This window comes from Acomys minous (assembly GCF_964271855.1).
Source record: "Acomys minous genome assembly, chromosome: 3".
Taxonomy (NCBI): domain Eukaryota; kingdom Metazoa; phylum Chordata; class Mammalia; order Rodentia; family Muridae; genus Acomys; species Acomys minous.
This window is the reverse complement of record NC_140485.1, coordinates 138,858,219-138,884,362: the sequence shown is the minus strand read 5'-3', so window position 1 is coordinate 138,884,362 and position 26,144 is coordinate 138,858,219. Positions and strand designations below refer to the sequence as shown.

The following is a 26,144-nucleotide window of genomic DNA, read 5'->3' as shown; positions in this document are numbered from 1 at the left end:
AGGTAGAGCCTCAAGAAGCCTCCAAACCTACACACAAGACTCTCAAAACCCTTGCTCTAAGAGAAGCCAGGTGCCATGTGAGAGGACCAGGACACCCTGCACATGCCCAGGCTAGCTATGCAAATGACCATGTAGAAAGAAACAGTATCCATCAGCCCTCAGCTGGTCCTGCCATCTCAGCTCAAATCCAGGCATAAAAAACAAAGGAGCCACTTGGGCCATCTGAGACACAGCAGGCAGCACATGGAGAGGGGCTGAGGGCTCAGAGCCAGGGCCCTAAGCAAGCCATGTTCCCAGGCCATGGGACTGCTCCAGCTAAGGCTGCAGACGTCATGGCCAGATGACCTTCTACTTTGCCTAACTACCTGAACGACAGGATTCTGGGCAATGAGGCGACATGCTGTCCTCTGGAGTTTCGAGGTGGTTTATAAAGGGCAACAGACCAACAATAGACAGACCAGAATAATGGACTTCTCATCGGTGACCTATCTGTCTGAAAGGTGAGTCCAACTTTGACTGCAGTCTAAAGTTACCAGTGTGACTCACAGCGGCACTGCGAGGCAGGAGCAATGCGCCACTTCACAGTTCCTTGGAAAGCTCTGGGAATAAATCTGACCAATCTGCTTAACTCTAAGAAGCTCCTCAAAATCCTGACAGACAAACAGATTATTATGAATCACACGCTGCTCTGAGACCGTGGTCCCCTGACTCAGCTGTTAGGTCACAGCACAAATATCACTTGTTCCCCAAGTCTTCCACCAGGGCTTCTCAATACCCGTCCTGTGCACGCCGCCGTACACCGACCAGACCGGCCCACACACATGTGCTGCCGGACTGCAGACTCCCTGCGGCAGATGGGACTGTGTCTTACTCATCGTCTAAAAGAGGACATGCCCGTGGAGTCACTCACATTCTGACTCAGTGAAAGAATCAAGGAGAAACAAGGGCAGAATGGGAGGAAAGGACCAAAAGACAAAGGGGGGGGGGGGAAGGAAGACTAAGAAGCAACAACTACAGTAGCAACGGCAGGTGAGGAGACGGGCTAGGAAGGAAGACGCAAAACAGCCAACCTAAATCGTGGTCCCTGAAACTGGGCCTGACAGTTATTGAGAAGATATGAACAATGTAAGAACTTAATTTTACCTTAAGGTTTAAGACAGAGAGAAAAGTAAGGACTAAGGGAATTTTATTTTTAGTTTGAAGCGATTAATAATGACAGTTATCACATAACCCTCAGCATACTGTATGTAGAAAATGTAGTTTTACAGAGAAGGAATGACGTCCACGAGCAGACTGGAAACAATGCAACCTGGCACCTGTGTCTGACTCTTGGTCAGCACACTACACAGCTAAGCTCTGAGGGCAAATGAGTTGAAGGGTTACCGTACTGCCACAATGCAAACACCGCGCTCCTAAGACGGCCCACTTACCCCAGACGGGCGCCTCAGTATATCTGTTCTTGGCATTTATGAGCAAAAGTTTTGACAACAAAAAATTCTGGGATGGCATGTGCAGGGCTACTTTCTAACACACACACAAGAACATGTGAAACAGAAAACCCCAGGCTCAGTACCTACGAAGAGACAAACCACAGACGACACTGCAGACACAGAAGCACAGAAGACAGCTGTCACCTGCAAACACAGCGTATGAATACACAAGCAGACACGGCAGGCTAAGGTGCCCAAAGAGCTCATCTTTTCCATGGTGTCAGTGACTTTTCTGGTTTTTTCTAAGCTTCACAAGCAATAGGTAGTCCTCTGCAGCAGAAAGTGAACTTCTAAGGATCCCTGTTCCTGGGTCAGTCAGCTGAGAATTAACAGCCCAGGAGGATTAGCTGCTTCATGTGACACCAGCAGACACATAGATGACCGAGACCCTTCCGTCCCTAAAACTTCACAATGTCATAAAATAAAATAATTCAAACCAGTTGAGAAGGAAAAGAGATAATTTTCTTTTTCCACCCTTTCTCTATCTATACAGACTGTAAACCCAACTAGTGCATTTGGTTAGTGTCTGCCACACATCTGGAAGTAAAGTCCAAACTGATCTCATGAGAATTGATGGCAACATCAGGCCTTCTGCTTTAAATCCCGAGCCTCAGTTTCCAAGTCTATTAAATGGGGAGCTGATGCTCTCATCTCCTGTACTGAACAACATGGCCCAACAGAAAATGAAACAAGGACACACGTCAGACAGCTGGCCTGGCTTACACCACCAAGCAAATGCTGACTGACCACATCTGACACTTCTGTTTTAGATAAGAAACTCCAGTGGGCATTTGAGAAAATGGACAGAAATTCATACTCAAGGTCACAAACTTTAAAGCAAAGTTATTAGTTTCTAAACTGTAGCTACAACAAACATCCTACTGTAAATATACATCTTAAAATCAAATTTTAAATAAACTATTTGTAAGAAAATCACTGAGCTAGGGGTGGGGTACACATTTAATTCCAGTTTTCACACTGTCTGTAACTCCAGTTCCAAGGGACCAGAACCCTCTTCTGGCCTGGGTTTTACACACACGTGGTACACAAACATGCATGGAAAACACTGATACACATAAAAACAATATAAAATAAATACAAATCGTTAGAACAGAAGAGTGAAACTCAGTCTCTTGTGGCCCCCACCCCCATTACGAAGGACTCCAGTGAGAACATAGAGCGAGCAAACTACAATCACAAGAGTAAATGCCCTGAGGAAGTGTGTACAGATGAGAACGGAGCAAGAAGAGAGAGTTGGCTAAGAAAAGGGAGAAAAGAAATGAACTAGAGGTCAGTGGGGTGAAACCCTCAGCTAAGGTGAAAACGGATAGGACCTTAGGCAACAAGATGGGTTTCAGGAAGCCATGGGACCCAACCAAGAAAAATAGTTTGCTGGATTTAACAGAACTCAGAATCCTCGAGGTCTCAGCGACTGGGGTGGTAAGAAACACCAAGAGCCATGTTGTCACCCTCTAGGGACAGGACACAGCTGGGCTCTGAGAGCTACAAAGAAGAAAGAACAGGTTCCCTCTGTCGATCCCAGGTATGGGAAGCAACTCTGTTCCCCCCATGGCTCTCAGATATGGGGTACCATCTCTGTCCCCCCATGACTCTCAGATATGGGGTACCATCTAGCAGCTGCTTAGCAAGCAAGAGCCCTATGCAACAAGTCAGTGGCAGAAGACAGAAGCCTCAGCTGGTTCCAGAATTCAGGAAACCATGGCCTGGCTGTCTATTCACAGATCTCCTACATACCACTGCTGGAAAAAAGAACTTAGAAACTCCAGGCAAGAAATAAAAAGAGTAACTGGGGGCCATCGATGTGGTCTCTAGCCACCTTGGGTTTGTAGCCTCACATCACTGACTCCAACCACAGCTCAGGACAAAGCTTCCTGGACTGGATAGTCATCTGCCCTTCTGCTAGCAACACAGCTAGTGGCAATAACTGAAAACAACAAACCCCCTACAGCCAGCACTGAGGGGGTTTGCCCAGTTTGACTGCCGTCAAAGGCTCTCCCAGTTGCTGCAGTCACATAAAGGTGCAGCACCACACCGGCCACCACTTCCCTGTGCATCTTTCGAGTCCCAGGCTCACCTTTCAGATTTGTTCGACTGGCTGGCCGCCCTACGCTATTCCTCTGGTGCTTGGTTGACTGGCGTTTCATCTGTCGTGGTGTGCTTGGAGGTGAGGTACCATAGAGGTTCTCTGTATTCGATTCATCCAGAAAGTCCTCTGGGTCAGATTCCAGACTCTTGCAAGCTGACTCTCCCAACACGCGCTCCTGCCTACGAAGGGTAACAGAGAGAGAGCAGGTTACAACACAGGAACTGCATTCACAACTTCGGTTTCCACCCATGGAAACTCACAAGCACCTTCCACTTCTCGGTACTGGGCCCAGTACCTTCCTGTTTGCTTATGTCACAATATAAAAATCAGTGCTCACCTAAAATCACAAGGAAAGGAGGGCACTCAAGATGTGACATCATCAGTCACTGAGATAGCAAAAGGGAAACGGAAGCTATCTTCTGAAAAACAGGAATGTGGGGCTGAGGAGATGCTCAGTTAGGTGACGTGCTCGCTGCACAAGCGTAAGGACCAAGTTCAGAGCTCCAGCACCCATGTGGGAAGTTTGGCATGGTGGCATGTGCCTGTGGTCCAGCATGTGCCTGTGGTCCAGCATGTGCCTGTGGTCCAGCATGGAAGAAGCAGGTGAGTCAAGCGGGAATCCCTGGCCAGGTGGTTTAACAGAAGTGCTGAGCTCCAGGTCCAGGGAGAGTATGTTTCAAAAGAATAAATCAGAAAGCAAGCAAGGAAGATACCGTGTCAACTCCTGTCTCTACAAACATCCTCATGTGCTATCACATGTGCGCGCGCCCCAGAAGGTCTACAAAATTACACTGACTGGTGAGGTGTGGTGCTTAACACCTTGAATCTCGGCTCTGGGAGGCAGAGGCAGGCAGGGTTTCACATAAAGACCCTGTCTCAAGTCAAAGGGATGGTGGGCAAGAGCAATGGCTCAGCACCTAAAGGCGCTTGTTCTGGCAGAGAACCTAGAACTCCAGTTCCAGGGCACCTGATGCCTCCTTCTGACCTCTCCAGGCTGCACACTCACATGGCTCACATGCATACATGCATGCAAACACTCCCAGGCATAATAATTTTTAAAAAGAAGTGCACAAATTTACAGTAATAAAACTTAATTAAAAAAAATATATCAGTGAGTGGCCCGCTTGGATTCTGCCTGCAATGGTTTGTGGCATGCCTTTTTTTCTTTTATGACCTCCTTGGAGTGGGACACTCAGGTGCTGGAAAGTTCCTCTCCTCTGAGACCTGTGGGGCCAGGGGTGAAGGCATCATCCCTGCCTCTGTCTGTCACCACTGTTCCAACAGGAAAGGTTCACTGTGTTCCCCCACTGCCCTGCAGCACTCACCAACACAGTGTGTTCCCACACTGCCCTGCAGCACTCACCAACACAAGTGTGTTCCCGCACTGCCCTGCAGCACTCACCAACACAAGTGTGTTCCCACACTGCCCTGCAGCACTCACCAACACAGTGTGTTCCCACACTGCCCTGCAGCACTCACCAACACAGTGTGTTCCCGCACTGCCCTGCAGCACTCTCCAACACAGTGTGTTCCCGCACTGCCCTGCAGCACTCACCAACACAAGTGTGTTCCCACACTGCCCTGCAGCACTCACCAACACAGTGTGTTCCCACACTGCCCTGCAGCACTCACCAACACAGTGTGTTCCCACACTGTCCTGCAGCACTCACCAACACAGTGTGTTCCCACACTGCCCTGCAGCACTCACCAACACAGTGTGTTCCCGCACTGCCCTGCAGCACTCACCAACACAGTGTGTTCCCGCACTGCCCTGCAGCACTCACCAACACAGTGTGTTCCCACACTGCCCTGCAGCACTCACCAACACAGTGTGTTCCCACACTGCCCTGCAGCACTCACCAACACAGTGTGTTCCCGCACTGCCCTGCAGCACTCACCAACACAGTGTGTTCCCACACTGCCCTGCAGCACTCACCAACACAGTGTGTTCCCACACTGCCCTGCAGCACTCACCAACACAAGTGTGTTCCCACACTGCCCTGCAGCACTCACCAACACAGTGCGCCTCACTGGGAACCTGTCTGTGGTCAGCTCCAGAGTCACAAACAACATCCTTTGGGAAAGTCCTTTCTGGTTGGCATGAAAGGATCTCTCTAAGGAAGTATACGCAACCTTTGATTCTACAGTTTTTGTGGGATTCCCAGCAGCTTCCATCTATACCAGACCCCTGGTGCGCTGGCTGCCTTTCCAGTGATGAGATGGTGTGTTGTCTCTTAAAAACAAAGGCAGAGTAAATGCAACTGAGCTGGCTGTTCACAACATACCTCTACCAGAGAAAGACTGCAGAGCTGAAAGAAAAGATGCTGCATATTGACCTGAATTCACTGATGGGCATTCTAAAGGAGGAGACTCCTGATCAATCTAGCGAGAAGACTGAAGAAGCAAAAGATAAAGACAGTAGCCGCATCTGCGGTGAGAATTAAACGAATTAAAGACACCTAACCAGAACAAATGGTTGCCCTTATGGAAGGGAAAACTAAAACTAAAATTGAATGCTGGAAATTAATTCAGGTGCTAAGAAGATCTACATGTTAAATGTGAAAACAGAAAGCTTTTAAACGGAACTCCAAAGAAAGTTTTCATTATCTCACAGCAGTTTCTTAAAAGAAGCATTAATCAACTGAAGATGACATCAGTACTTTAAAACACAGAATTTCAACTCAGACAAGAGAGTGAAAACCCGAGCCAGGCAGAAATGTCACACACAAACCACAAACCACAAAGTCCAACAAACAGAAGCTGCAGACTAACAGCAGACATCAGAAAAAACATCCCACTTAAAGTTGGCAAAATACTTACACTAAGGGGCACAGCTCAGTGTGGAGTGCTTGCCTTGTATTCACACACAAGGCTCCCCCACATTAGAGAAAAAGTCTAAGGCTCGAGAAGTGGAACCCAACCTTAATATTAACAGTCACAAAAATAATGGACGCCAAACTGATGAAAATCAAAATATATTACGATGTAAAGATAGGGAGAAAGAATCCCAGTAAATAACTTGTACAAGTAAGATTGTGCATCGTACAACCTGAGGCTGGGTTGTCATTGCCTATGGAAACTACAGACAAACAAAGGCTACACAGATCAGCAACTTCATCCCTAGCCACATGTACGACAGACATGTAGCAGATGTCACATCATTTGTAACAGACAAAACTCCAAGGCATGCATGTCCCTGCAAAAGCAGCATGTGTAAGATGAGAGGAACATGTGCTTGTGATGCGGGCAGGCACAGCGGGGCCTTCACCAGTGAAGATTATTCTGTTTCTCACATCAATGTTTCCTATCATTTTTACATCTAATGGGATAAGATAACCATAAACACTCAAACAAAGGCTTAGCACACAGTAGGTGCTCAGTGCTGCTGCAATGGATACATGTGCACACCTGTAATACTAACTAACATGCTTAGCACACAGTAAGTGCTCAGTGAAAACTAGCTGCTGCCATGGATGTACATGCACACCTATACACACTAACATGCCGGAGCTGGGGCAGGAGGCGAGCCTGAACTCATGTTAGGTCTCACATTTAAGTCTCTGACTTAACTCCCATGTCAAGTGACTGACCCTGCAACACCTGCACACTGTCACAGAAGGGGGAGGGCTCATGTGGGCCATTCATTCCCAGAGGCTTTCTACAGCTGACGGTTTATGGCACAGAAAGACACATTTTCTTCAGTGATATAGCCATTGGTAAGGTGCCCACACTCCCTATGCAATCCTAATGAAACTCACTGGGACACACACACACACACACACACACACACACACACACACACAGACACACACGCATGCACATACACACAGAGAGATACACACACATACAGACACACAGACACACACATACACAGAAAGAGAGATACACAGACATACAGGCACATACATACACAGAGAGACAGTCAGATACACACAAACACACAGAGACACGGAGAGAGAGAGAGAGAGAGAGAGAGAGAGAGAGAGAGAGAGAGAGAGACAGAGAGAGAGACAGAGAGAGAGAGAGACAGAGAGAGAGAGAGAGAGACAGAGAGAGAGAGAGACATGCATTCACATACCCACAGAGAATAAAAGAGATACACATACAGACACACATACACACAGAGACACGGGGGGGGGAAGGGAGAGGCAGAGGGAAAGGGAGAGGGAGAGAGAGAGACATATACACATACACACATACAGACATACATGCACGCACAGAAAAGAAGGGCTATGTAAGAAAGGAAACTAGCAGGAGTGGGAGGGGTTGGGAATGGGATGGGAATGGGATCCAAACATACTCTATGTGTATATGAAAACATCATAAAGCCTATTGGGTAAAACTAATAACATCTTTTTAAAAGATTAAAAATAAACATTCCATCAGCAAGTTAAAGCTGATTTCTTCTTTTGGGGGGGGGGTGTTTGGAGACAGGGTTTCTCTGTGTAGCTCTGGCTGTCCTGGAACTCTCTCTGTAGACCAGGATGGCCTAGAAGTCAGAGACCTACCTGCCTCTGCCTACCAAGTGCTGGGATTAAAAGTGTGCACCACCACCACCCAACTTTAAAACTGATTTTTAAGGCATTGCACTTTACCAGCCACTCTATGTCTTTCATGAAAATACCTACACACTCCCAACATGTACACACAGTAATGCGCTGAACTATAATCTGATTTAGAAACAAATTTTTAAGGTATCTACCTATTTACTAGGATAGCTATATTTATCATTTAAGTCTCACAACTAATACAACAAATAATATAACTCAGGTACTAACTTGACATTTTTTAATTTCCACTTCTATATTCACTGTAAAATAGCTGATTTGGGTGACTCACGGTCATGGCTACACAACCCAAGGTAATTTCTTTCTTTTCCACATTTAGGTGCTCAGTAGCAATGGTTCTGGAATGGCACCACAGCTCAACGGGACACAGACTGCCTAGTATGCACGAGGTTCTGGGTTCAACCACAACTACAAAAACATCACTGAGTGAAGTAATCCAGACCCATAAAGAAAGCATTTTCTCCCATCAATGGATGTTAGTTTTGAGTGAATATTTAAAATGGAATGCGCGTAGAGGTCAGGAATTAGTAAGCATCATGAGAGGAGGGACTCAGAGGGGATCAGGGCACAGTGACGTAAGGGAGGGAAGAGAGCAACACAACAGGGAGGGTTAAGTGGGGAGGGCAGGGGAGGGAGGGAACACTGAGTCATATGAGAAACTACTACTGCAGAAGCTTCCTAAAATATAAGCGTTTACAACATAAAAACAACTTAAACGGAATCACTCTGTAAGCGGCAACAATGCCCCTACTGGGTATCACAAGGATAGCAAATAAAAACCCCAGTGTCAGGTATGGGTTACTTCTACTGGAGCTGCTGGCCAGTGAGGGCCCATATTACCACTACTCTTGCTTACCTCTCAAAAGGTGATGGTAAGGCTCTACTGCTGAAGGCACCACACACTTGAGTCACAGAACATGGAAATTATCAAGCTGGAATTGACCTAGAAGCTTCATCTCTACTGGCTAGGTTTTCATAGTGCTGGATGGTGCTATATATGTTAGTGTTTTCACAGAGCTGGATGGTGCTATATATGCTAGTGTTTTCACAGTGCTGGGTGGTGCTATATATGCTAGTGTTTTCACAGTGCTGGATGGTGCTATATATGTTAGTGTTTTCACAGTGCTGGGTGGTGCTATATATGCTAGTGTTTTCATAGAGCTGGATGGTGCTATATATGCTAGTGTTTTCACAGTGCTGGATGGTGCTATATATGCTAGTGTTTTCACAGTGCTGGATGGTGCTATATATGCTAGTGTTTTCACAGAGCTGGGTGGTGCTATATATGCTAGTGTTTTCACAGTGCTGGGTGGTGCTATATATGCTAGTGTTTTCACAGTGCTGGGTGGTGCTATATATGCTAGTGTTTTCACAGTGCTGGATGGTGCTATATATGTTAGTGTTTTCACAGTGCTGGGTGGTGCTATATATGCTAGTGTTTTCACAGTGCTGGATGGTGCTATATATGCTAGTGTTTTCACAGAGCTGGGTGGTGCTATATATGCTAGTGTTTTCACAGTGCTGGATGGTGCTATATATGCTAGTGTTTTCACAGTGCTGGATGGTGCTATATATGCTAGTGTTTTCACAGTGCTGGGTGGTGCTATATATGCTAGTGTTTTCACAGAGCTGGGTGGTGCTATATATGCTAGTGTTTTCACAGTGCTGGGTGGTGCTATATATGCTAGTGTTTTCATAGAGCTGGGTGGTGCTATATATGCTAGTGTTTTCACAGTGCTGGATGGTGCTATATATGCTAGTGTTTTCACAGTGCTGGGTGGTGCTATATATGCTAGTGTTTTCATAGAGCTGGGTGGTGCTATATATGCTAGTGTTTTCACAGTGCTGGGTGGTGCTATATATGCTAGTGTTTTCACAGTGCTGGGTGGTGCTATATATGCTAGTGTTTTCATAGAGCTGGGTGGTGCTATATATGTTAGTGTTTTCACAGTGCTGGATGGTGCTATATATGCTAGTGTTTTCACAGAGCTGGATGGTGCTATATATGCTAGTGTTTTCACAGTGCTAGATGGTGCTATATATGCTAGTGTTTTCACAGTGCTGGGTGGTGCTATATATGCTAGTGTTTTCACAGTGCTGGATGGTGCTATATATGTTAGTGTTTTCACAGTGCTGGGTGGTGCTATATATGCTAGTGTTTTCACAGTGCTGGATGGTGCTATATATGTTAGTGTTTTCACAGTGCTGGATGGTGCTATATATGCTAGTGTTTTCACAGTGCTGGATGGTGCTATATATGTTAGTGTTTTCACAGTGCTGGATGGTGCTATATATGTTAGTGTTTTCACAGTGCTGGGTGGTGCTATATATGCTAGTGTTTTCACAGTGCTGGATGGTGCTATATATGTTAGTGTTTTCACAGTGCTGGATGGTGCTATATATGCTAGTGTTTTCACAGAGCTGGATGGTGCTATATATGCTAGTGTTTTCACAGTGCTAGATGGTGCTATATATGCTAGTGTTTTCATAGTGCTGGGTGGTGCTATATATGCTAGTGTTTTCACAGTGCTGGGTGGTGCTATATATGTTAGTGTTTTCACAGTGCTGGATGGTGCTATATATGCTAGTGTTTTCACAGAGCTGGATGGTGCTATATATGCTAGTGTTTTCACAGTGCTAGATGGTGCTATATATGCTAGTGTTTTCACAGTGCTGGGTGGTGCTATATATGCTAGTGTTTTCATAGAGCTGGGTGGTGCTATATATGCTAGTGTTTTCACAGTGCTGGATGGTGCTATATATGCTAGTGTTTTCACAGTGCTGGGTGGTGCTATATATGCTACTGGAGAAAAGTAATCATCAATGGTATCCAGCTGTGAACTTTATGACCTACAATAATAACCAACCTAGCAGGATGTACTGTTGGTGCAACAGTGGTACAAATGTCATGGAAGCAACCAACCACTTTTTGGTTGGACTTAAGTCCTGCTCCAAAGATGGAACCCTGAACCGGCACAGTTACTGAGGTCAATAACCTGTAGCTAGACAGATCATATGCCCCAGGGGAGAATTTAATGTCGTTAGCCTAACAGGACACGGCATTAAACCTAATGACTTCTCATTATACCCATCTATTAGTGCATCAATACCCATCATTAATGATCTTACAGAGAAGATCCTTTTCGTAGTAGATTGTGATTAACACTGGGACCCACAAATGGCCAAGGTGCAAAGTGTATGTGACTGTGGAGTGCTGAGCCCTAAATGAGACAACTATGTCACACCTTTCCTCCTCCCACGGCTCAGGACCTTAGTGGAAGAAGGGGCAGAAGTGAGAGCCAGAGGTGGTGGGTGACTGTAACACACAGTGTTTCCCACACTAGCAGGGCAGTTGCACATATGAACTCACAGCAGTACACACACACACACACACACACACACACACAAACACACACACGACCTATACAAGCTCAAACCAGAAAAAAAAAAAATCCCAGCATGGAGAGGGGAGGTGGACAAGAAGTTCCAGCTGAGGAGCTACCGGTAACTGAAATCTGCTGCAAGAGAAAAATCAGTTGTCTTTATGGGTGTGGCCCTGGTAGGTGTAACATGATCCCGTAGATAGTCCCACACCTGAAAACACACAGGCAGCACAAATGGTGCTTGGTGGGTCTTTAAGAAATGAGCACACGAAGTCTGGTGAGTATGAAATGAGGAGGTGGACACAGGAAAAGATGGGGGAGAGGATGAATATGTTTTCTTGAAGAAGTAATAAAAATATTTTAAGTAGTTCTAGAATCCCAGCTAGCTAGCGTAGGCTCTGCAGACTTGCAGATGCACTTATGCCTCACATGCTGGTTGTACTCTATGTGGCTGCATGGGACTTAGATGGGCTATTCAAAACCTCACCCTGCTATCTTTATAAAATAAAGATAACCCTCAGACTCTGTCCCTCTGAGGACTAAAGCCAATGTGTCAGATGATACGGAGTGTCACTAACTGGTGACTGCAGGCCTCAGACTTCGCCACCCGCTGAGACAGAGAGTTCTAGGTGCACATTTGCACACCACAAGGGATTCCCACAGCAGGGGATAGGGACAGAAGACATTTCAACGGCTTTTACAGTCTTCCCACACACATGGCATTACAAAGTTGTTTCTACTTAGTTCCTTACTGACACACTTTCATTGAGCACTGAGAGACTGCATTTTACTACTGTCACATTGACAGTGCTCCCAAGTATACACTGCTCACAGCCAGCGTTTTCTCACAATGCTTTATTCCACACTCTGGGATGGAAATGACCAGGAAATCGAAGTACAAACATTTGATCAATTTACAGTGAATCAAATGCAGACAGCAGGAATGACAGGATGACCAGAAAAGGGCAGTGAAATGATAAATAAAACCTCTTCAGAGCACGCCCTCTGTGGTGGGAGGACTGCGTGAGTGACTGAGAGCATGGGCAGACCATACACCCCGACCCCGACCCCAACCCCAACCCCAACCCCAACCCCAACCCCGGCAGGTGATCATCTTTCTGAAGCCGGAAGGAGACAATTTATAATGTATGAGGTCTTTACCCTGAAACCTTCCAGAAAATTGAATTGTGATTTAAAAAATAATGACGAAATGGGATGAGGTAACGAAGGGCTTTGCAGAATACAAACAGCCACTTTTCTCCGCAGCAGCACTGTACAGGTGAAAGAACCCAGGTATGCGACATGAAAGCTGAGGAAGGATTTGGGAAAGGGACAAGTGATATCATCTCTCAAGCAGAGATCCAGGACCCGGCTATGGCAGTCTTGATAGGAAAGACAAGAAGAGACCACTTGTAAAAAAAAAAAATTAAATTAAAATGCCCTCATCACGGCTTTGAGCCTTGTGCTACAGATGAAAAGACTGTAAGAAAGTATGAGTCAAGAATTCTTTGTATAGTTTAACTTAAGAAAACAAACTGTTTCTAGTGTGTTTTCTACACATGGAAAAATTCACTTGCATTCACCAAATAAACAAAAAATAAAGTCTTGACATAAATCTACAGAAGGTGATTATCTGATTTTCAATTCTGCCATCAATTAAAAAACAAGCCATTGGTTTTAATTGGTACCCTTTCAGGTGGTCTCAATAAACGACTGCTAAAATCCCGGAACTTAATTCATTTAATTGCTCTAACAGCCAACGATGAAGTGTAGGTGAACAGTCACAAGCTGTGTATCGTAGACACAGGAAACACCCTTCCTCATCGTTATACAGTGCAGAAAGGAAAAGGGCTAGGGAAGCCATCTCGAGAGACTGCCAGCCACTGCTACACGCATAACTAACATAAAGGCTAGAGGCCTTACTCTACAACAGTGAAGCTACACCACTGCCCTTTCTTCAGATTTACTTAGCCTGGTCAAGACAGTACTCACCCTGATGGGAAATGTTATCAGTTTACACTCCATGCAAGAAACGCAGCAACTTAACTACAAGTCAGAACATCTAACATTAAAAAAAATTAAAAAGTCTAGCACCCAATAAATAAAAGTCATGATTTCTGCCATCCTCCCAAAGTTCATAAAATGGGCAGTGGCACAAAGGGAAAAGACAAGAGGAACAGACCAGAAGTGAATGACACAGAATAAAGATGAAAAATAAACCTGAGCCCAAAATACTTTGGAAACAACAGATTAGACATAGCGGACTAGACAGGGTGGACTAGTCATGGCAGACTAGACAGAGTAGGAGAAAAGGAGAGCAGACTTCACATACAGCAACAAAAACCATCCAAGTGGAATGAGAGCGAAGGGAAGAGGGGCAGGAGGTGCTGCAGTCTGCGTCACAAGGTCAAGCTCTGTGTTGCCAGAGCCCAAAGCACAGGAAAACCTGAAAAGAAATGAGACCTGAAATTTTCAAACAGATCCAACAAACTTCAAGAACTACACCAGCCGGGTATGGTGGTGCACACCTTTAATCCCAGCATTCAGGGAGGCAGAGGCAGTTGCATCTCTGAGTTTGAGGCCAGCTTGGTACACAAAGAGAGTTCCAGAAAAGCCAGGGCTATTACACACAGAAACCCTGTCTCAAAAAGGAGAGAGAGAAAGGGAGAGGTGGGGGAGAAAACTGGTTTATTAGGTGTAATTTATGATGCGTACCATAAACAAATAGCTGGAAGTCAGTATTGAATTTAAAGCAGCCAAAGAGAAATGACTCATTTTAGGAGCCTTTGCTCAGAAGTGATATTTAACAAACGAAAGGTATCAAGCAAGCTTACTGTTTTCCTTAAAGCACATGGACACAGAAATCTAGGAAAATAAACACCAGTGCTAAGTTCAAAGAGCTTGCATCACTTCAGTTAGGAAACCACAGGCATCCCAGGCCCCGCTCACTATGCAAAGCGCACATGAGCGAGCTAATGTGGCCGGCTGACTGGTGCAGATGTTTACATGGATACCAAGCATTTGGGACTGGAGAGTAGTACAGGGCCCATGGGCATCATCCTGAAACATATGCCTTATTTGTGCTTAAAAACCTACAAATGTGTCTTCCCAGTACTAACTTCTGACAGCCACATAAATCAACGCTTCTCTCTAACATAAAACCCTGTTAAATGCCATTCACTTTGCACTAGAATCTAGTAAAAAAAAAAAAAAGTGTCTTGAACTCATTCCAAGGGATTTATAGTCTTTAAATGAAAATTGTGCAGACAGAAAACAAGACACAGCTTCAGAGACCTTGAGACTAAATCGCTCTGTGGCGGCACACAGTGGAAGCCACAGTGCTGCCCGAGGGAGGAGCATGTAGGAGAGCTCAAAACACCTGGGGTCTGCAAACGCCCACGATGCTTTCCTTCCTTCAGAGCTCTGCAGTGTGTCCTTCAAGATGAGCTGGCGTCTGCTACAGCATCAGCCACGGTGGCCCACCAGTGTCAAGTCCTCTTCTCTACCTCCCATTTGTCTACCCCATATGACTTAGCAGCAAAACAGATCCCTGCTTTGGGGGGGGGGGGGCTGGAGGGTGTAGTCCTTTCTTTTTCTTGTCTTGTCTTGTCTTTCTTAAAGAACTTTTCATCTGTTTGTAAATACCAGTTTGGGGGAGGGAGATGGAGGGACTACAGGGAGGAACAATTAATACCACGTTCCATTATAGGGTCCTACTACGTTAGAAGTTTTCTGAAATATAGATATATAATATTTAGAAAACTTCCAGCGGCACCAGCAATGAGTTTACAATTTGCTGAATGACTGCCAAAGGGATCCCACAGACAATGCGCTCTCGCGCTCTCTCTCTCTCTCTCTCTCTCTCTCTCTCTCTCTCTCTCTCTCTCTCACACACACACACACACACACACACACACACACACACACACACACACACACACACGGCTATTACCAAGGCTATAGGTTAACTCCACACAACCTGATGGCAAGGCCCTTCTGCTACAGATGTCAATTATTTAGCCATCAAAGATGGGCAAATCTAGCACTCAGGGTACTTCACATGCTACCAGAGGAGAAAAGCAATCATCAAATCCTCAATATCACCCCACTAGAAACCCGCAAATTCTGCAAACTGCAGCGGTGACCTGCTGGCAAGATACACTGGTGCAACAGTGGCACAAGTGCTACATAACAGACACTCTGACAAGCTTTAAGGTCCGCTTCATAAGACGGAACATGTACCAGACACTGCTAAGGTGGCAAAGAGCCTGAAACCAGATGATCAGAGGCCACAGAGGAAATCTTACTACAAGTATTAGGTTAAAGGAACAGAGCTATAAAATGACATTGCTATCCTGCAGATCAGTACCCACTCAGCCCTCGTCAGAGAAGCCTTTTCTTCAGTAGATGGAAATTAACACAGGGACCCACGACTGGACGCTGTAGAGAAGGAGAGCCCTGGGAGCCGTGGGCCCTGCCTGGGATGTCCTCATCAAACCCCAGGAGCCAGGGGTCTATGGGAAGAGAAGATGGAAAGACTAAAAAGCCGAAAGCGGTCTATGACTCCAAGGAAACGGTCTTCCAGACAGAAAAGGGTCTGTAGCAGCATGCAGACCCTCTGGACTTGCCCAAGTTCAACCCAGACAAAATCCCAGCATGGAGAAGGGGGAGTGGACACAAAGCGCCAGCCCTAACTGTGAAACTGCTTGCAACTGGCACTTGCTGGGAAAGGTCAAACCACTTTCCTCCACTGAGCATCAGTCACACTCCAGTTCAAGGCTGGAACTCTACAGAGCCCAAGGCCGAGCTAGACTAGAAAGTGAGCCCTTTCAAAAAGAAAACTTAACTACAAAATTAAGAATTTCATTAAAGGGCAACTGGCTGATAATTATGGTTGTAAAAAAAATGTATAAATAGGCAAGAAATGTTTTGAAGTGAGTCTCAAGTTCAGCTATGTATCAGACTCATAACTTCGATGTTAACATGCAGATTTCTCTACACTTAGGAAGTAAGGGTTCTAACTAGAAATGTACATTACAGCACTTACCAGAGCTCCTGGCCCACAGGCCAACTCTCTGCAGAGTGGACAACCATCACAGAGGGTGTGCTGAATCCTAGCTAAATGCCGAGCTCTTCTCTCCCATCCTCCCACCGCTACCCTCTTTTCCAGGAGCTGAGTGCAGAGAAGCGTGGATGCCTCAGCAGCTCTGAGGCAGTCTAGAGACCAGTGAGCAGCCCTTCATGATGCAAAGGAATCAGGGAGCTTTACAAAGTGTCAGGGCTACGCAATACTATAGCTTTCTACCTAGCATCACAAGAAACTTCAATTCCCTTATAAACAAATGTAATTCCCTTAGGAAGATGACTTTTAAAGAGAACATATTAGTAAATAAGGGTACAGCAAAAATTGCATGGGTGGTCCTAATGGGACAGATACTGAGAAACATGGTCAGTTCACATAGGTGGAAAAGGCAGACCTGGGATAACCCAAAACCAAGTCAATGGTCAAAACCAATAAACAGACTTTATATCTGTGTTTTTAATCAGTTCTGTAATTGGTTACACATAAAGAAGGATTTTTATTAGGACAGTGTAATTGCTGTCATTAAACAGTGAGAACTGGCCATCTGCCAGGCTGTCTGCCAAATGCCACACACAACTGAGTTTAATCTTCACCAGACCCTTCCAGGCCCTGTAAAGAAGGACCCTTTGCCCAGACAGTCAGTTCATAGTGATTGTCTGATGTGCTCACATCAGAAGCGGTCCCTGATGGGCATCCAGCAAGGCCCTAGCGGAATCCCCCACTAGGCTGCTCTAAGGGCCCTGGCAGTTTCAGAAGGATTCTTAGGCTGCTGCCATAGTCTAGTAACTTAAAAGGGAGGGAGGGAGGGGGGTCAGACAGAACTGGAGTCCTGGTCCAATCCAAATGTCAAGGCCTCTCCCATGACTTCCTAACTCACTAGGAAGCTTCTGTTCTCCCCAGGGCAGACATGCAAGGTCACTTCCATTAGAGTCTGTGATTTGAGGGCCACTGCCTAGACAAACACCACAAAGCGAGAGAAGGACAGACTGCCCACAGCTCACAGAGCTATATGCTTGGCGAGCAAAAGGACCCACACCTCTGGTAAAGCTTCAGCCCACTTGAACTCCCACATCAACAGGGAAAAGGCGGTGGTCTAAATCCAGGTTGAGGAGACCTAGATTGGCTATAATGTAAGTGAGAAGAAAGTTGAGATTCTTTTTGCCTGGCCTATTTATTTCCACAAGCCAAACCCTAGCCTCTCTCTCTCAGAGAATACTTACCTTTCCCACCAAGAATTCCATACAAATGCACAGCACCTTTAATGAGCAGTGTCACAGCTCAGCCCATGCAAGCTTGCAAGTTTACACCTAAGGAAACCAACGGGCCCTGAGAGGAACGGTAAAACAAGCCTCCAAAAGCTGAATTAGCATTAAGACTTTTTCTGTGGAAGTTAGAATTCTGTATGAGATGAAATAGATGTTAAAGTTTTCTTAAGATGTTATTTTCTGTTACTCATGTCTGCTTTGTCACTTGGCTTTATTCTAATTTGTGTGCAGTCGAAAGGACACACTGGTCCTTGCACACCTAGTATGGTCTGGACAGAACTGACCTGGGAAAATACAGAAGAGTTGCTCTTCCTGTCTTGTTGGGCTTCAGGACAAAGCTGGTCAAGACGCATGCTCATGCATTTAATCTCAGCACTTTGGGAGGAAGAAGCAGTGGGTCTGTGAGTTCAAGGCCAGCATGGCCTACATAGAGTCTCAGGCCAGCCAAGGCTACACAGTGAGACCCTGTCTCCAAAACAACAGCAGCAGCAACAGCAATCCACCCACTCAGCACAAAACCACACACCCCAGAGAGCTTAGGATGGGGTTGGGGCTTATACCACCAATGTAGATCATAGGAAACAGACTGCCAAGTCAGAGCTGCTATCAGCACAGAGTGGGAGAACTGGGCGGGAAACAAAAGGTCCTTCAAAGAGTATTTCAATGGAGACTTCAAAGCTCTGACCAGAAGGGGCTGAGTGGCCAGGCAGAGCTGAGACAAAGAGCAGCATGTGCAAAGGACCTGTGGCTGACAAAGCACAGCTCCTCCTTTGGGAAGCTGGAGGGGGCCAGGAGACAATACCGCAAGATAGGCAGAGAAACCCAGGGCACTTAGGGCACTCCAGGGGCAGATATTTTGTGTTTCATCCCAACACAAAATGTGGGTATGCACAGGAGAGAGAAGCATCGGCCAGTCTCCAAAGGGCCCAGCCCAGCACTTTGCTCTAGCGGATAGAAAGGCAAACAGACACACAGCTATCTAGCACTGCAGCGGTCTTTCTTCCCTATGAGGCTTCCCATCTCTAGTCACATGTTTCTTTAACACTGGGGGTGATTCCAGGAGATCCATCACTAGGTGATTTTTGTCTCTGTGCAAATGTCATAGAGCATGCAAGCCTGCAGCTGGACACTGGCTGATGCAATTAGTAATCTCAGCGCACAGGCAGAGGAGATTATGCTGTAAAAAGCAACCTTGTGCAACAGCACACTGTTCTAACAAGTACAGTTCTAACACACGCACATAGGCAACACACACACATACAACATACACACACACATAAAGGCACAGAAAACACACCAACCAGACACATGTTTATTATCATTTTCAAGTATTATATGCTGTGCATAACTGTACTGCTATACTTTAACAGTCTGCATAGAAGTGTATCACAAACACCAGAGCAGAGTGCCAGTGATGACCACACCACGCAATAGGAGGCTTGCAGCTCCATTATACTCTCATGGGACCTGGATGGTTCGGAGCATCGTTATGTATGAATGGCAGCACACACAGGCAGCCCAGGCAGCCACTCTGTCCATGCTGCTCCAACTGTAACCCCAGCTCACCTGCTGCTGCAACAGAGGAAACAGAACTGTCTACTTGAGAAAATGACGCGCTAAGGAACTGTGAAAATCTTAAAGACGACAAGCTGGCGCCTAAGAAGTAAAGACCGCCCAACACAAAAGAAGCGAACTCACAGAAACAACACTTCACAAATAAAGATGAGACGAACTGTGCAAAGTATAAACAGACGCCCAAGGCTCCAGATAAAAGCATACGATGACTTCTCATTGTGTTCTTTTCCCCACACAGGAGAATACACCCGCTAAGTGCAACTGAACACCCAAGGCCAACAAGGAGCATGCTGGCCGTGTAGACCTTGAGACGTGAAAACCACAGGCGGCTTCTGAAACGATTTTCAACATGCAATTGACACATACAAGGTAACGGTAGCGTATGAAAACACAGCATCCTCGCTCATCCGTGGTGTCTGGGGGGCTCCTAAAGCTGAGCGCACATTTCACCGGTGTTTATACCATTTTTCTGACTCCACAGCTCTCACCACATTCCCAAACACAGGCTGTGGCTCCTAAAAAGTTCAGAAACACCAACATAGGTAATATTGAGCAGAGTCTCTTCTCAAAGGGTCTCACCCTGACAAATACAAGACCTCACGATGATACAGATGCCACACTCATAACACACACGCATACGTGCACTGTGTGTCACAACACACATACATACACTCTATACTTGAAAAGAATCACATAAAAGCTAAGGCTTTTCCTAAATAAGGTAATTTTCAATATTTTATGACACTGTCTAAAATGTAGTCCTTGCATTCCAAAAAAGAAAGAAAGAAAGAAAGAAAGAAAAGTGTGAATTGCGGAAGTTAGCACTGAACTAGGTAACCACTAATGTAAGGGTAATTACAATCCTCCCACGGCTATGCTGAATACAACAAAGGCCAGCCTTTGGAAGGAAGACTTGAAGGAAACGTAAGAAAGCTGACTGGTGAAGGGGCTCCACGGTACGAAGGCAGGAGGAAGGCCACTGTCACTGAAGGTGTGAATGAGCAAGCCGGACCTCACTCAGACGGACCAACACTGCAAACGGAGGCCACGCAGTGACTTCTCAGGAACTGGCCTGTGCTCGCGGGGCTCCTAGGCTCTGAGAAGGCTACACATGAAGCCGCCATTACTCTTTCCCGGCGCAGTTTGCCCTGTCTGTGCATTTCGGGACAGTGGCACATGGCACCTGAGCCTCGTGCTCGGTGCCTCCTGGCCACCCTCTCAGCGCCACGTTCGCAGTTTCTGCTGCCATGCTCCCCAGTTCACAGACCAGTGTCTACTGCACTGACCACCCACTCTGGCTGTCACTGCAGAAGGCAAAGCTTGCATCTCGGGCTGCTCTACGAAAATCTTCTTTTGTGTTTTTTAAATTTCCAGCATTCACGCTTCTCCTTAGATACCTAGAGATGATTCTCTACTTAACAGCACTTCTGGCCCCTGCCATTACTTCTACATCTCTGGGACTGTCGCCACTGAGTGCAGAGTCTCCCTGGCTGTGAGTCATATTTTCCTGCTTACTGGAATGACTAGTTTTATGTTTCTGTTTGGTTTTGGTTTGAGGTTAGGTCTTATTATGCAGCCCGAGATGAGTCTCCTGCCTCAGCCTCCTTAACACTGGGATTACAGCCATGTGGTGCCACACTCACTGTGACCGGTCATTTTTATTGAAGAGCAATGTCATGAAGTTAACATTATTTGGATTTTGCTGCTGTGCTTTAGAACCTGGGGTGCAGGGGAGACTGTTCTAGATTATTTCTAACTCCCTTCATCCCTTGTGCGTCCTTTCAAGTTTGTTCAGGGTTAACGGCAGAGAAGCCTTTCTCTATGCACAGCGTGGCCCCGCTGCTCAGCCAGGGACTCTAAGTCTACAGTGTACACACCAAGACCAGCACAAAAGATTCTCCATCACTGGCCCCACGCAGTTGCTTCTGTGTGACCCTAATCATCTTGATCAGTCTCTACCCTAAACAAGTGTGTCTGTCACTGCAGAGTCCAGAGGCCTGGCAGACCCCTGGAACCCTCCTGCGTTCTTCCTCCCTCTCAAGTCCTCTTCCCTAAACCTCCAATTGCCTCCGCCCCAAAATTCAATCTGCCTCCTCCACCCTGTTGGCCCAGGGTTGCCTTCCCCGCACCTCAGCCTGACACAGGCACCCAGGAAGAAAGGGGCTGCCTGCCTGCTTCCTGCCTCAGGACTTACACTGCCTGGTCTGAGTGTCATTAAGTAGACACTCCATACTTACATTTATTCTATCTTGGATCTGTTTACTACATGTCACTAAACCGAGGTACCATCCATGTTTTTATAACCCAAAAGTTGTTCTTTGTGTGTGTGTGTGTGTATGTGGGTGCAGGTGTGGGTGTGTGTTAAAGTAAAATAACAGTACTTAATTTGCTACAGGTATAGGAAAAGCAATGCTTAACAAAGAGTCAAACTACAACAACCTAAATATTTCATTCATACGAAGGACTGTATAAGGATTTCTGAAGGGAACAAAATAAATAAATTGATTTTACAGAAGGAAAAAAAAATCATCCAGTTTTGTTTTGTTTTTTGTTTTTTATTTTTTTCACCCAGTTGTAGAAATGAAAATATTTATATATTTTCATTACAATATCAGCATATTTGTTCATACCAATTAACCTCATCTGGCCCTGGCCTGAGTTTCAGATTATGCATGAGATCACAGAGAATCTTTGAAGATTTAGTTTTTAAGGAAGATTATAAAACATCTAAACTTAAAATTTAACAGGAAAAACAAACATCATTTAAAATACCTAACTATAGAAAAGTGACATATTTCTCAAATGCAGATGGTTTCCAAAGAAAAATAATCCTTTGATGGCTCACATGTTTGTCACAAAAGCCATTATGCAATTCTAAGGCCTATCTGAAAGTCTGCTCTCCGCTACAGTAATAAACTGCTCTTACAAGGGCCATTATTCCTGTACTGAGTCTCCCCGTCTCTCTGTAACTGGCTCAGCTCCAGAACCTCGGGTCATCTTCTTCTCTCCCTTGGTGCACACAGGCCTTTACTAGGCAGACAGGCCCTGATACAGACCATGAACAGACTCTGCCATGGAAAGAAGGAGGAGCAGGGACCTCTGCTCCACGTTCACACAGTCACGGGCAAGGGAGACCAGTGCAACCCTGGAAAGCAACAAAAGATGAAGGATTCCCTTTCCTGCGTTCACAGCTTTCCACGGAGCTCTGTGATCAACCAGCGTGGTACTAAGTCACAAAGAAATGGTCATACATAAAGTCAGATGTGTGATCGATGAAACAGAACTGAGAATCTGGAAATAAATGCCCATTCCAATGGCCACCTAGCTTTAGCTTCAATGATCAGCGCCACTCAGAGGAAAGAGTACTCAACAGACACTGCCCAGAAAAGACAGACAGACAGACAGAGGAAAATGAATGAACTGGAGCTTGTAGCAAAGAAAATGAATGTGAAATGGGCCAATGAAGAATAAGAGCAGAAGATGTTTTAGCAGCAAAGAGGAGTATGGCTGTAAGACCTTAGATGCAGCAATGGAATCTCACCAGAACAGGATCCTTTGCCAAAGACACAAAGGCCACGAAACTGTCTTTATTGAAATGCAAAACTCCTGTGCAATTACAAATGAGATGCTAACAAAGCTCACACAACAGTGGGACACGCTTGCAGGTCGTAGATCTGAGGAGAGACCTGTCCAAAAAGCACAACGATGATGCACAAGAAATGCTGATCACAATCCAGTGAGAAGCAGTCTACATCCAGGAGGGCGGTCCAGAAGTCAGATGAGTGTTTGCAAGGATGCAGGAGATCAGAGCCCTCTCCACTGCTGGTGAGAACTGCAAACAGTATGGCCATGCAGAACAAGTGATTAACAATCCTCCTCCTAGGTGGATACACACTAGAAAAGATCAAGACATAGCCATACAAAACGAGTGCGCGAATGACCACAGCCACAACCCTCCTCACAGTCACACTGTGGAAACACCCCAACACCCCACTGCTGAACGGATAACCTGCAGTCCATGAAATGCTACACAAAATGCAGCACATTCGCTGGAATACTTCTCAGCCACACAAAGGAATGGAGAACAGCGCACAACATGCCGTGTACAAAACTTGAGAACATTTACGCTGGTGGAGGAAGCCAGTTCTGATCACATATGACTGAATGTACATAAAACGTCCAGAACCAGTAAACACATGCTGACAAAGGCAGACTGGTGCTGACTCGGGACTGGGAGTGATGGAGACAAGATGGGTGGATCTGCAGCTAAAGGTACAGGGGTCTTTACATGGCAAAGGCTGTACAGCTCTGTGCTCACTGATCTGGATACCTGGGACCAGTAGATTATATAACACATGAAACACAACCCAACAAAGCCGTTTTTAACAAAAAGATGAAGGCAAGATCTCTGCCCCTCTAGTTCTCTTGTTAGCCTCCTGTCCAGTTTGGGGTGGTGACGACTCCAACACATACTTCAGAAGAGGCAAAGTTGTCTGCAGGCCAACATAAGAAGGGTGCCTCCCCTGTTCTTTTGAGAAAACAAAACAGCAGTAAGTTTGGCAAGTCAGAGGGAACAGGAAGACCTCTGCCAGCCATCCTAGCCCATGTTAATCATCTACTATTCCAACTCGGAAAAATTAATTCAAAAGCCACTGGCAAGTGGGCTGTTTTTGAAAAGAAGGGAGTTCTATTTAAATACAGGCAAGAGGAAGCAGGGACCTCATGACAAGCTCTGCATTAACTCTCACTCAAGTCCCAGGTGCAGCAGACTCTAAGCAAGTATCTGAATGTGTAAATCAACTGTGAAAACAGAATCAGAAGCCTCGCATGAGGAGCCTAAAGCAAAGTGTGCTTCGGTCTTATTAGTTCTACTGGTCCGTTTACATTTCATTCTCAGAAAACCTGAGCAACCTGAGCAAGCAAAGGGCAGTGTGCCAAGAACAGTGAGGCCACGCAGAGGTCGAGCCATGATACCTCGGCAGAGCTCCACTGTCCCCACTCTCCCACTAAGAGGAACCATGTGCACTGCTGCCCCGTGACAGGGCATAAAGCATGAGCGGCACACACCGTCACTAAGGCCTCCTGCGAGCAGGTGAGCGCTGTACCGCCATGACCAGCCACCTTCTTTCTTCCCTACCCTTTCCTCCCCAAGGTGATGTTGGCCAGTGTTTTATCACAGCACTAGAAATCCTAAGGCACCCTCACTCTTTCTGTGGCTCTCTCACTACAAGCAAATCCAGACTCTCTCACCAGGGAAGTGTCAAAGCGAAAGCACCAAGTGCTCATGTTAGAGGCGGCCTGCAGTGGGATGAAGACTACACAACTGAGGCACACTGGAATCAAAGACTATGTTCATCTGTCTAGTACACCACACAGTTCTTTTCAAAATATTTTTATAATTTCTCTTTTTTAAATTATTTTATTATGACATGTTCATTTATCTATCATTGCATTTTGCTTACATTTGCCCCCATACCACTCTCTAACTCCAAACAGAACTCCTCCTGTCACATGCCATATATAAATATGGATGTGTGGCTGCCTCTAGAGGCACAGCAGGTGGGCCTGCTGTGGCACAAATGCATCAGTAGGTGGCAGAGAGGAGAAAGGCTATTTCTCACTCAGTGTTCTGACCTATGAACATCTGAATGTAGCGGCCTAACATTCCCTGGAAAAAGTGAGCCCGAGACGACCACCAGTCTATTATGAGGGGGCCTGGACAAGGAGCTGGCCTGAGACGACCAGCACTCCACAGGCCCAGCTGGATAGGCTCCTAGGATAGAGAGCAAGGCAGAGACTAGAAGTACCCAGCCTGGGTCAAGCGCGAGTAAGCCAAGACCACCGCACGAAGCCACTCAGGTGTTCTAGGTGAAAAGCGAGCCAGAGACAACCATCAGACCCGTGCCATGGGGCCCAGACAGGAAGCTAGCCTGAGATGACCACCAGTCTGGCACTCAGCAGGCCTGGGGTGGGGTGGGGAAACCATGCCCAAGATGACTTCTGCCCCAACCATAATATACAAGCAGGGCATCGCACTCCTGAGACCACTCCTGAGACCACTCCTGAGACGACCACAGACACTCAGAGACTGAAACACCATAAAGAGGAGCAAGTAAGTGGTGGAGAAATGGAAGAGAAAGAGATACAGAAGGATGTGGGCACAAAGAAGAGAGGCAGAACTGGAGTCTGGAGAGTAATGAGGAAATAGCCTGATGTGTGTGGCCGATGATGGCACCTGGGACCATAGTGGGTGGGCTCCTGTCCTGTGCTAACACCAGAGCTGAATCAAGGTACATGGTCCTGCAGCAGCAGGCATCTGTTAGCACCAGCCAGGCAGATGTCTTTGGTCTGGGCTGCCTCCTGGGACATAATGTCTAAGAACTGGCACCATCCCTCACTTGGACATCATGGAAGAGCTGGCCCTGGGGCATGAAAACAGGGAGCTGACCCCGCCACTAGCTAGCTACAGTAATCAGGAGAGTGTCCCCTGAACATTCAAGGAGTTGCAGGTGAGCCAGCCCCAAGGATGAACGTGGGAGAGCTGGCTCTACCACTCATTTCCTGTGGGGTGGCATGGAAGAGAAAGAGATACCCTCCTCCCTGCTCACCAACTGCGGCAGGTGGGAGACTTGGCTCTGGAGTCATGAGAGCAGGAGCATTAGCCCTGCCCCTC

General features: G+C 46.3%; 1 protein-coding gene across 2 annotated transcripts in view; it reads right to left on the bottom strand.

The window, feature by feature from the left end:
• Positions 1-26,144, bottom strand: part of MAP3K4 (mitogen-activated protein kinase kinase kinase 4) — a 92,070-nt gene that overhangs the window by 47,278 nt on the left and 18,648 nt on the right. For both annotated transcript variants that reach the window (XM_084777794.1, XM_084777795.1), the window contains exon 2: positions 3,586-3,776. In XM_084777794.1, the coding sequence (XP_084633920.1) occupies positions 3,586-3,776 (191 nt within the window). The remainder of the gene's footprint in view (positions 1-3,585; positions 3,777-26,144) is intronic.